Raw genomic sequence first — 12,734 nt, forward strand, 5'->3', positions numbered from 1 at the left:
TCAGAGCCCAATGCAGGGCTTGAACTCATGAACCACAAGATCATGACCTGAGCCGAAGTGGGACGCTTAACCAAATGAGCCACCCAGGCGCCCCCGGGGGGATGTCACTCTACCGGGGCTCTTGAGACATTACTTGACTTGTGCAGGCAGGTTAACAAAACAAGGGAGGATGGGCTGCTAACAAAAAGTTAAAGTCGGAAGGCCCTTCACCAAACGTCAGCGGAGTCAAACTTTAACAACCCTCAAGCTTTACAGGATATAAAGCTTATATATATACAGGCTACCGAGCTCTCCGTGGAAGAAGCCCAGGACCGCCATTGCTGGTTGACTCTGACTACACTGAGCCCCTGACTTCATGTACTTTCGTGCTGAAATTGGTACCTGGGAAGGAAAACAAACTGATACAAAAGAACAACTTAACGCGCTGAAGAGAAAAACCACCTGAAGGCCGGACGAATTAAAACATCAAACTAGCCATCCAATACGCCACCCCTTATCCAAGCACTTCTTCATCGAAATGCAGGAAAACGGAACATTGTTCAATTCACTAGTAACATCGGCATTTATCTTTGTGACAGTTTTAAAAAAGACTGAAACCAGTAGAGGGAGCACTGACAAGGGCCTCCACCATTCAGAAAGGTCAAGGGACTAGTGTTGTGTCTTTACGAAAGAGGAGACTAAAACGCCTCATTAAAAAAAAAAAAAATATGCAGGGGCACCTGGCTGGCTCAATCTGTGGAGCATGTGATTCCTGATCTCGGGGTTGTGAGTTCGAGCCCCACGGTGAGTGTAGAGATTACTTAAAAAATAAATAAAACTGCTGCGCCTCGGTGGCTCAGTTGAGTAAGCGTCTGACTTTGGCTCAGGTCATGATCACATGGTTCGGGAGTTCGGGCCCCCGTGTGGGGCTCTGTGCTGACAGTTCAGAACATGGAGCCTGCTTCGGATTCTGTGTCTCCCACCCTGGCTCCCTCTCTCTCTCTCTCACTCTCAAACATTAAAAAAAAAAACATTAAAAAAAACCCAACCCAACCCATTCTGAGGGGATTACAGGATAAAGTACTACATCTAAATAAATAAGACTAAAATGAAAAAATATATATATTAGGAAGCCCCAAATGGGTACTAATGTTATCTCAAAGGAAAAAAACAGACATCTAAAAGTCAGCCTGGTTCTCAGAACATGGGTGATACTCAATGAGCTCTAAGGGGCTTTCAAGGTTCTCTTAGGAATCGCTATCCTTTTTGTCACATCAAATTACTTAGAGTCACCGGGACAGCAGAACAGAGAGGATCTTAAGAAGGATCTCTTTTCTGCGCACCGCACAGGAGGCTTTCTGGCTTCTCTGGATTTTTACCGTCAACCAAGTCGGCTTAGAATTTCCTTCCATTCAACTCCATGTGTACTGACCCCTGCTGCCCCACCCTCCACCACGTTTGACAGATCACGAGGCATCTCTGTCCCCACTCAGTGTGTCTGCAAGCGGAGGGGACTAGCAGTTCTCGTAACCAGCACGGACTCTTGTTTTTCTGTTGGCTAATTCCTCTGCGTGAAGACAAGACTCAGTAGGGAAGAATCGGTCACTGTCAACTTCATGAATCTCAGTCCCCAAACTCTAGCAGCAACCACAGTAACAATAAGTAACATCTACATGGTGTTTATTTTGGGCCAGGAAGTGTCCTAAGTGCTCTTCTCCATGTGTGAAGTCATTCAATGCTCTCAAAGACTCTCTGAGACTCTCTATTTTCATTCCCACTTTACAGATGAGGAAAATGTAGCACAGGGAGCTTAAGTGACTTCCCCGAGATCACACAGTTATCAAGTCATAGAGCTGGGAACAGAGGTAGATGCAGGTTTTATGGGGTCTGAAATTATACATCTTGGGAGGTTCTCATTAAGAAAAAGAGTACCAAGGGCACCTGGGTGGCTCAGCTGGTTAAGCATCCAACTCTTAATTTCAGCTCAGGTCATGATCTCATGGTTTGTGAGATTTAGCCTCGAGTTGGGCTCTGAGCTAAAAGTGAGGAACCTGCTTAGGGTTCCCTCTGTCTCTCTCTCTCTCTGTCTCTCTCTACCTCCCCCTCTCTGCACTCCCTGGCATGCTCGCTCTCTCTCTCTCTCTTGCTCTCCCTCTCAAAATAAATACATGAATGGATTTTAAAAAAAAGAAAAGAATACCAAATTATGAATATGAAAATTAGGTATAAAATGAGTATTTAGAATAAGAAATCAAAGGAAATTATTTTTGAGCTGAAAACACCACAAATATCAGAAAAGCATGTAACATTTTTTATTAAGTGCCTGTCATGTCTCTAATAAACATTTCTCCTTCTGTATTTTTGAGTTTTGTTCACTCTTTCAATGCTTCTTTATAAGACAACGATTTTGTAATACTTTCTGTAGACTGAACAGAAAGATAATTCAGTCGTTATTCACTGCGACTGTTTAATATAGTTTTCATTACTGATAGTTTAGAAAAGTTTCAATTTAATTATTATTAATGTCATATAAATTTTTGGCATTATTGCTAGAAAGGAAGACTTTATTGTATAATAAACAAATCTTAAACACTCCTTGAATTGATGACATTCATTAACCACTTGGTTGTGATATCCTCACAGAATATTATGACTTTTATATTATCTTTGTCAATATCAGTGTTTCATGTCACATAAACATGAAATTTTTTTCTCGAATGTTCATAAGATTCACGGATACCCTGCGATGCACGGCACGTATGACTTCACACCCTGATGAACTCAATTTCGCAACACTGCTGACATGTTTGCACCCTAAGAAACGCCAGAATTCTGATCAATTGCTCAAAAGATATATTCGTCAAACGAGAAAATTGTGGCAAGTTTGTAATTACAGACATCCCAGTACCAAGTGTATCTCTGACAGGAGAAATTAGGCATTTTTGATTAGGCACTTTTACAACATATCTGATGACGAGAGGAATTTTCCACAGACTAACTTCCGTTTCCATACGTTTCGAACCTTATTTCTCCTCCACGATCTACTTCTGGTGCAGGGCTCCACAGGACTAATTCATAGCTTCATATAATCTCTGACCCTGTGCTTTCATGTCAGTAGGTGAGGCAGCGGGTGGTAGGAATATTCCTGGATGGCTAGCAATAACAACCACAGACAGCAATGATTTCACACCTCATAAATATATCCAATTAAATCTAAACTAAATGTATCCCCAGCTCAGAGCCTCCTTAGCTGAATCCTCAAAGTGCCCATAGTCATTCCAGTGTCATCCTACTCAAGGAAAAGTGTGATGGAAAGCAAGTCGAAAAGGAAATAGATGAAGGCCCTAACTGATTTGCAAGTTTCCGATGAACATGTGACCATATAACCCCGCGGTCCTCTCGCAAGAAAGGCCCGCACCAGCGAGGTGTTCCAGTTCTCTCTGAGGCTTCAGCTTTACCAGATTCATGACAAGTATGTCGCTGGCCCCGCCAGGGACTCAGGTGGGAGGCAGTGGAGACCCCTTTTGTAGCTACTCCATCACTCTGACAGACGGGAAGCCAGATGTCTCCCAGAGCGCTCATTGGCAGGTGCAACATGGTACCCTGTATTCATTTAAGGGGGGACTTACGAAGTTTCAGTACAAATGCAGAAAGATACTTGTAGAATTTCCACATTCTGTATTATGGTCAATATGATTTCCAACTTGGGAACATTGCAAAAGTTACAAAGAATATCGATTTTGTAATCTAAGGGAAGTATCAGAGTGTATCCGAGTGGTCACTTGTGAAACCAAATCGTCACCTATTTTTAAAAAAAATTTTTTTTAACGTTTATTTATTTTTGAGACAGAGAGAGACAGAGCATGAACGGGGGAGGGTCAGAGAGAGAGGGAGACACAGAATCGGAAGCAGGCTCCAGGCTCCGAGCCATCAGCCCAGAGCCCGACGTGGGGCTCGAACTCACGGACCACGAGATCGTGACCTGAGCTGAAGTCGGACGCTTAACCGACTGAGCCACCCAGGCGCCCCCAGATCGTCACTTATTTTTAAAGGTAACAACGTAAATACTATTCTTTCAGCGTTCTCCAGAGATAAGAACGAGAACAACGAGGCTAAGCTTTGTCCACAATGGTACAGTTTTCATCTTTCTCTCTTTTACCCCCATATTGTTTAGTAGAGAACTCCCCGGTTGTGTGTATTTCATTTTCAATTTCTGATCTTCAGCATCCCAAAGCCCAGAGCAACCATAGTATTTAATAGAGGGATGCCGAGTACTGTAAGTCTAAGTTTTGTCTGAGCAAACAAAGCATGTCTTTGTGATCATTAATGATCCTGTTTCCCAATGTACTAAAGAATTAGAATAAAAACAAATAGCTGGTCTTTTGTAGCTTAAAGGAATTAGGATTTCCCCTGGGCCAAATTTCCATTTGAATTGCCTGAAAGTACATGAAAATCAATGTAGCTCAATAAACAACCCTGTGTTGGAGATATCGGGAGAAGACAAATACCAAATAGACTCCACCTTTCTCTTTCCCTCGCTCCCTTCCCTTCCCTTTCTTCTCCTTTCCTCTTCTTCTCCTTCTCTTTCTCCCTCCCTCCTTCCCTCCCTCCCTTCCTTTCTTTCTCAAAGCAACACCTCTCAAAACCCTCAACTCAAACATACTAACTTCTTGTTAAGCCATATCCATTTTGAGACTAGGTTACATTTTGTAACAGTGAAATGAAAATTTCACGTTGGACAGCAATTTTGTTTTGTGTCTTTATTTTTGGAAGTCAACATCCCAAACACTGTCTGGATTGCAGTCGTCTCATTTATACTTAACCACAGAATAAGAACTCTAATGTATTTGCCTCAAACACTATTTGCCTCTGTCCCCCTCTCTCTGCCACTCCCCTGCTTGTGTTGTCTCAAAAATAAATAAACGTTGAGAGAAAAAAAAAACAAAACGAAAAATGACTTGCCTAAGGTCACAATGATAGAGTAGGCAGTCAGTCAGATACAAGCAGGGAACAAGTCCTTTCCTACTGATAAAAGGGCTGAAACCAAATTGCAAGCAGCAGGGACCGGGACGGGACCCCAGGGGATCCACATGTATTCTCCCCTCTGGTCGCTGCCCTACAGTAACCAATAGCTTCATTATACAAGTTATAGTGGATCAATCACAGAGCAGATTTGACAACACGTATTCTTTTTCCTTCCAGAGCCCACGCTTTGTTTTTTTCATCTGTTACCACTAACTTGCATAAAAAATATTAGAGTATCACAGATGAGATGATCAGTAATTGCTTAATGGATAAAGAAATAAATGAACAAATGAAAGGTAACAAAGACATGTAAATGCCTTAGGGAAAACGAAAAGCTAAGTGAAACAGAACAAAAGGGGAATCCCTTGTTTAAATCTCGTAATTTTCTAAATAAAGCAGAAATCAAGAAATTCTAGAACCACAAGAGACCTCAAGGGGTCCTTCAGATAGGGACACTACTCAAGAGACTTGGCGAATGGAAAAAAGTTACCAGAAATTCCCCTCTTAAAAACATTCCTCAAATTAACAAAAAGAACCAAACAAGACCCCCAGTGTTTCACGCCTAAATGATTACGGTATTCCCAAAGCTTCCAGGAACCGAGATTAAAACCTTTCTTTGGGATCTTGTGTCAGGATTTAAATACGTCTTCCAACAGGAGGTTCCTCATTGTAGCTAAACAACATCTTAACAATTTGAGCCCGTTTTCTCCATTTCTGTCTGTATGGAAATGGGACACACCAATGGGAAATACCAATCAATCTCCAGGAGATAATTCACCCATCTACAGACAGATCTGGGCCTTCCCTACCTTCCTAACAACACTTCATTGTAGACAGCAATCAAATGGGTTATTCAGTCCCCAGCCCTGCTCCCCTCGCCCCTGCAGGTCACAATCTCATCTATAACCTCCAGTGCTCTCAGCTACAAGGGGAAGGCTATGGGGACGGTTTTTTTTCTCCGCAACCGCTACAAAGAATAGCTCTTGGGGGAAGCTACAGGTTAGAAAGACTCAAGATGTGCAAACTTAGGACGTAGCATTGCCCAGAATCTTCAGCTGCATTGCGCTTACAAGTTATGTGGATTCTGCGTATCACCATCTGTTCAGCAGAGGCTGGCGTGGCGTTTGCATTCTTTCTATGGTCCACTAACTCCAGCCACCAGGCCAGAAGAGTAGTTTTCCAGTGTTTCCACGCAAGGATAGGGAGAGTCAAAGCAAAGGAGTTGCCTTTGTGCGGTTATAGATTCCGGTTTCAGTTAAATACATCAACAGTGAACTTACTGAATTAAGGCCAAGACAAGTATCTCCCAGGTCACAGGCTTGACCTTGATCGATACAGAACTGTTCTGGCTCGTTTATATGGAGACAGCCATGCAGTATTCCAATTATGTCAACTTTTATTTATAAACCACTTAATTATATTTGGTATATTTTATCTTGCTTCTGGGCCCTCTAAATATTCTTACATCTTTTCTATCTTGTTAGAAACAACAGTAGGAACGTGAGTGGGATAATCACTCGACCTTCCTGTGGAATGGTCACATACAAAGGATGATGGTGCTATTACTATTAAAGTATGCTAGTAATATTTGCTAGTAACATTTGATGTGGCTCTCTCATATAACCAACTCCCCTTTATTTATGAAAGGGCCCAACAGTCATAAATGCTTTTATGGGGAGGAAGGGAAAAAATATTTATTTTAAATCATAATATCGCTAGAAGTAGATTTCCCTTTGTTTCATTTTCCATCTGCAGGCATCACTTTTCAAAGTCTAACCCCAGAAAGGAGAAGGACTTGGGACAGTGAACCCGAGGATTAATACGCCCAACTTGCCGAACTCATGATTCACAACGAGAGGGAAATATGAACACACTAATAAAAATAGCAAGATGGAATCTTGTCAGTAGATAGGGTGTTCAGTGAACACTCTAAATTCATAACCTATTTTACTATCAAAATGCCTATGGTTTTATGAAAGCATGAACAGTTTATGAAGACAGTAAGATGACTAATGAAGAATATCCTTTGCTTTCTATTGGGAACTTTTGTTTGCTTCTAACTGTTTAATTTCTCCTCCGTCTCTCTTTCAATCAACCTCCCTGTTTGTATTCAATGAGATGGCACATAATATGGAGAAAGAAAAAAAAATCTTGCTGATTTATGGGTATTCTTTCATAAAGTGGCAGCTTCTTTTAGCCAGATGTGTAAGTGTTGAAAATGAGAGGGAAATGCACAGCATAGTCACATATCCCAAATGAGAAAACGTACTGTAGTTTCCTGGGTTGTTTAAATCAGTGGCTCACAAAGGCCTCTTTTTAAACGGCCCCTTAGGCTCCACTGTGGACATACGCACAGGTAGTTAAGTAGTCGGAAAAAAAGTAATTGGATCTTTGCATGGCAGAATCTGGAATAAGTAGCTCTAATAGCATAGAAGAACAAAACAGTGATCTGAGGTTCCCTGCGTCTTTTAAAAGGTTCACTTTGAAGATTCATTTTTAAATGAGGTAGGTCCTTTACTGCCACATTGTTACTCATGTGGACTACAAAGGAAACAAAATGAAATAAAACAACAGAAAACGGAACTGTTAACAACCCTAACAAGATATGCTACGTTATAATAAAAAGAGCTGCGACTAACAGCAACCTCGCGTGTTCCCATATAACTGAAAAACTGCTCAAGGACCGCTCATCTGTGGGAAACTCACCGTGTACTAGATGACCGACGTCAGTGAGGACACCGAGAGAATGACTCATTTAGTAACTGTTGGTTAGCAAGTTAAATTTGCCTATGCAAAACCTTATAGCATACTGCTAGGTTTTCCAAGCTATATATTCATGTGTCTGCTGTACTTCCTAGGATACATTCAGTCAAATATATAACATTTCCCCCCCCAACTAGAATCAATTCACTTCTTGTGGGTATGGGGGTGGCGGGGTCATAACACCTGATGGACTGTGATTAGAGGCCTATTTCCCCTGCCCTGCCTCTGGTAGATGGGCATTCTGGGATTTGGGCACAGCGCTGTTTGGTCGCAGGGGTACAAATTATTCTCTGTATGTCCACAGAAAGACCCACAAATTGTGGTTTCAACGGTCTGCTGCTTTAATATAGTTCACAAATGTAGTTCACACAAACGATAGGCAGCCATTGCCCCAGAAGCCTCTCTTGAAGAGTAGAGGAGGGGAAAGCCGTTATCAAATTTGTGGAGATAAGCACTCTGTGCACTCACAGCTTTCCTCCGTGGGGACTCGATGCTTCCCGGGATGTAGGCAGGAAGCTCACATTCCACAAGGGAGCCGCTAAGGGTGTTTCCCAGGTAAACGTTAACACCACAGGCCTGATCTGGAGAATCCGCAGGGCGGGTCCTTGGCAGGCATCTGGAAAACTGGACGTTCTCTACAATGATTGTGCCTACCAGGAGAATCTCTTCTTCTGAGAATCCGGAATTGTGGTGGTTGTGGCTGACAGAGGCTACCTCTTGGAGCGGCCCTACTAAAAACCTCTCAGTCTCAAATGCGCTACCCTCGGCAGAAGCACGTGTTCCTTGCACACGTGTTGGTGTAGTTCAGTGCTGGAGAGAGGTCCACGCTCCGTGTGACCTCTCCTGGTGGGAGAGAAAGAACTCAGGAGGCCTGTGCATGGACTTCTCCAGAAACCACCTGATGACGACGGGTCATTTCCCTCTCAGATAACTATTATGGTCATGAGCACAAGTGCCCCCAGTCCTGGGAGCCCTTCTGTGGATCATCACCTGTGGGGGCGAGGGGCTCACCACCCTTAAAACAGATGACAGGAATGTCACTAAGACTGGAAAAAAACCTCACTTGAAGTTCTGTAAAGATACAATTGTGACAATTTATACAATTATGTGATTTCAACGTTCCCGTGAAAAATTTCCTAGCTAGCCAATTCCTGTAAGCAAGAAAATAAAGTACATGATACTTATAGCTGCACTGGAAGAAGAAATTTTTCAAGATATTGGGACTCCCTCCAGTTAGCAAATTACACCCTATGGACATAAAACACCATACCTCAAGGTATGCAGATTATGCCATTTTTGTAAGGCTGTGTCATTTAGAGCTAATATGGTACACTTCCACTGAAGGAAGGCAGGCATTTATTACTTACGTTTGTTATATTTTCTTTAATTAAATGTTTTAAGTTCAGTGACTCAAATGGTAAAAAGCAAAGGCACCGAATACCTTGAAAATACGGTACTATGTATGTTCTGGATAATTCTGAATCCATCCTAGCTATCATTTATGTACCAACATTTTGATCTTAAACACCTGTTTGCTTTATTTAACCCACAGAGGTTCACGAACATCATCATATTTGAAAAGTATCAGCATGTAACTTTAAGAACAGCTAGGCTTGTGCATTTCATTCTACTTTATTTCTTGGGCTGCTGCAAAATAAAGCCATAGAAAGTCAAACCGCTTTTTGAGAGACTCAAGTATTATCGACAGGTGCTAAAATGCGTGGGGCTGCCCGTGTTTGGCATCTTTCTTAAAGTAAAAAATATTGCTGTTATGCAATGGCACCATGGAACGCTGAGACGTAATATTCAACGGACGCGTGTTCATAAAAAAGAAATGAAATCATCCGCAGGTGAGTCAACTTTTGTAGCCATCACAAACCACCAAATTCTTATACCTCATGCTTGTGACAGCTGTTCTAAAAAGAACCGAATGGCCGTTGTAACACGAGGCCTGATGTGAAGAAGCAATTCTTTTTTTTTTTTTTTTTTTTTAAGAAAGACGAATGAAAATTAATTAGAGGAAAGCAGCTTTTGCAAGTAGGGAAACAGCCAGGAACCAGGGCGCTCCCTCCGGCTGCGCGCGCAGGGCTGGCGGGGGGGCGGGGCGAGGCGGGGCGGGGCTGGGGGCGGGGCCTACCGATGGTGCAGTGCTCGCCGTTCCAGCCCTGGCTGCATTCGCACTTGCCATCCTTGCACGTGCCGTGCTCGGCGCAGCGCGGGTGGCAGGCTCTCTGACTGCAGGCTGCGCCCGTCCAGCCCTCTTCACAGCGACAGGTGCCCCCCATGCACACCCCGTGCGAGCCGCAGTCCACGGAACAGATTTCTGTATTGAAAAAGAGGAAAGAGAGCAGGGGAGGAGGGCGGCGGGGAGAAGGAGAATGAATAAGCAGGGCTACGTCTTAAAAACAAAACCACTGAAAATAAATACAAAGGATTTACATACTGAGCACATTTTAGCATCGACTAGTAAGCATTATAAATGGTAAAAATGCACTTTTTCAATTCATCATTTCGTTTAATACGCTGCTGTAATCGTGCATAAAATACCCATGACAATTTTGTTATAAATCATTTCCTATATTGTATGTGTAAACATAGAGGCTACTAACAAAACGGAGCACGTGATTCATAACGAGAGGAAAATACACACACGTAATGTATCCCACAGGGTCTTCTGGCAGTGGAGAAGCCACGCACACAGACAAACACATACATCAAATTAATATAAAATTAATGAAATATTTCAGTGTCTCAGCAGGAGTTGGGTTTCACCCGTATAGCAAGAATTGCAAAGGGGTTATTTCTAACTCTATGGTTTAGATTTCTAAAATATTCAGAAACTTTTATTAAAAAGAATCTTGTAGTTTGCACATTGGCTTGCTTCTGACACACACACATGCTGGTTGAGTAAAAGAAATTGTTGTTTTTCCTATCCAGTAAACTGGTACTATTGACAGAGACGAACGATAATAGAAAACCAGTTTAAAAATGTATGTGGCTACTGACTCTGTCACTGCACAAGCTAGGTTTTTCAGATATCAGAATAACTGAATGTTACCAAAGGACTTCAAAACCATAATAGGTTCCATCGTTAAAAAGAATTGTGTCTAAAGTCATTTTTTTCTTCAAAACCTTTCTTAAAAGCTTATTTGATTAGACACACACACGGAAAGAAAACTTTGAAGGGTATTTTATATTCTACTTTTCACATGTAAAGTACAATAAAATCGACTACCGCTTTTTTCTATGATTGTAAGACCGTCGTTTGGTTTTGGTTTTCTTGCAAAGATAAAAATGCTGAACAATAAAAACCTGCAATCATTTCAAACAAAGAGGAAATAGACTACAGCCTTATTTTTAAATTAAAAACCAGTAACTGTTTATATGGCCACATGTTCCTATTTCCCCCACTCACTGCCCAAATAACATTTCTCAGACACCGTAATTCTGTCTCTCAGTCCTGCAGAATCTTAAACAGCATATCAAGGCACTGTGAGGGTTGTAACATTTCTTATAAACAACAGCCAGGACTGTTCAGTGGAAGAGAGTGGGGTATGTTTTTTTCAAGCCACATTTTTCATCTCGTTTGAATTAAATTTTTGATTAAGAGATCCAAGATGGTTTGATTAACTTCAGACGAACAGAACGTCAACTCTGCTCCAGAAGAGAGAGGTTTCTTTCTGAGGTACCCCTTTTATTCAATCTAATCAATTTTTCATTAGGGCGAAGGTGTTTATCAGCGTTTAGCACACTAGCTTTGAGCAAGGTGCGTCAATCTTTGTAATGAACTTATTAATTAGAGTTAATTTAATTGAAGTGGAATTGAAGGGCTAATTAATGGACAAACTGCTGATGAGGAGAGAGGAAAACTCGGTTGCTTTCAAACCTATAAACTTTCTGATGGAAATAATTCATTTCTTCTCTTGGAGCAGCTTAACCAAATGTTTCTGCAGCTGCAGAATCTACTCTTATTGAATTTAGAGATCCGAAGGTCATTTCTACAACAACAAACGAAGTAGCTGGTAAAGTGTTCTGCCTTGGGATTCAGTTAGTTAGAAATTCCCAATAATGCTGCTGGTCAACTTCCAGCCACAAGTGTAAGTTACCTACGATGTGTTTGTAAACTTTAGATGGCAACTGTGGAACACGCAGATAAATTTCCGGCACAGGAACCAGGATATTTTCACAGGATGAATAGACGCATGTTTAATTACTGATAATTCTTCTAAGTTTTCTGTCTTTTTCCAGCTAATAGCAAAGTTGAATAAAGTCTTTTTTTTTTTTTCTGGAGTGTAATTAATTTATTCCAAAGAAGAGCACTGTATTCATCATCCAACTCTATACATTGAAAGTTTAATATGTTTTTTTGGTTTTTCATTGGGGGGTGTAAAGATGCGATGGGACAAAGATCTTCACCCACTATGTCTAATCAGTCATTTTGTACATGGCTACCATTAGATTTGCAACTGGCAAAATGATTATATAAACACGGAAAAAAAAATCAGTCTAAATATGTAAAATAATGACAGGTGCTTTTGGCAGCCAATTTCATCTCTAAATTAACATCTATTACCTTTTTTTTTTTTTTTTTTGCTATTCATAGCAATATCACAGAATTACCTTATTTTATTTTTAAAACTTTTTTTCAGTAACCTTTACACCCAATGTGGGGCTCGAACTCACGACCCCGAGATCAACAGTCACACGCTCCACTGACTCAGCCGGCCAGGGGCCAAAGACTGAATTATCTTTTGAGCTATAGTATCCATTACAAACTCTCCTTTATAAAATAATTCAGGTTAACGTGTTAAATAACATTATCTGAAACAAAGAGGGCTGTTTCACCATTCCTTTCCTACCTGGGTAATTGTGGGAGACAAATTAGAATGACAATTTTCAAACAAGTATTATTTTCTAGCTAGTATTCGGATGCTTATTTTACTGATGGAGGCATAAGAGACCTGAAC

At 41.3% G+C, this 12,734-nt stretch overlaps 1 protein-coding gene across 14 annotated transcripts in view; it reads right to left on the reverse strand.

Annotated features, from left to right (window-relative positions):
- Positions 1 to 12,734, reverse strand: part of TENM3 (teneurin transmembrane protein 3) — a 613,263-nt gene that overhangs the window by 95,106 nt on the left and 505,423 nt on the right. For all 14 annotated transcript variants that reach the window (XM_060652873.3, XM_060652872.3, XM_060652870.3 and 11 more), the window contains one exon: positions 9,905 to 10,090. In XM_060652873.3, coding sequence (XP_060508856.1) covers positions 9,905 to 10,090 — 186 coding nt within the window. The remainder of the gene's footprint in view (positions 1 to 9,904; positions 10,091 to 12,734) is intronic.

This window comes from Panthera onca, chromosome B1 (assembly GCF_046562875.1).
Source record: "Panthera onca isolate mPanOnc1 chromosome B1, mPanOnc1 haplotype 2, whole genome shotgun sequence".
Taxonomy (NCBI): Eukaryota; Metazoa; Chordata; class Mammalia; order Carnivora; family Felidae; genus Panthera; species Panthera onca.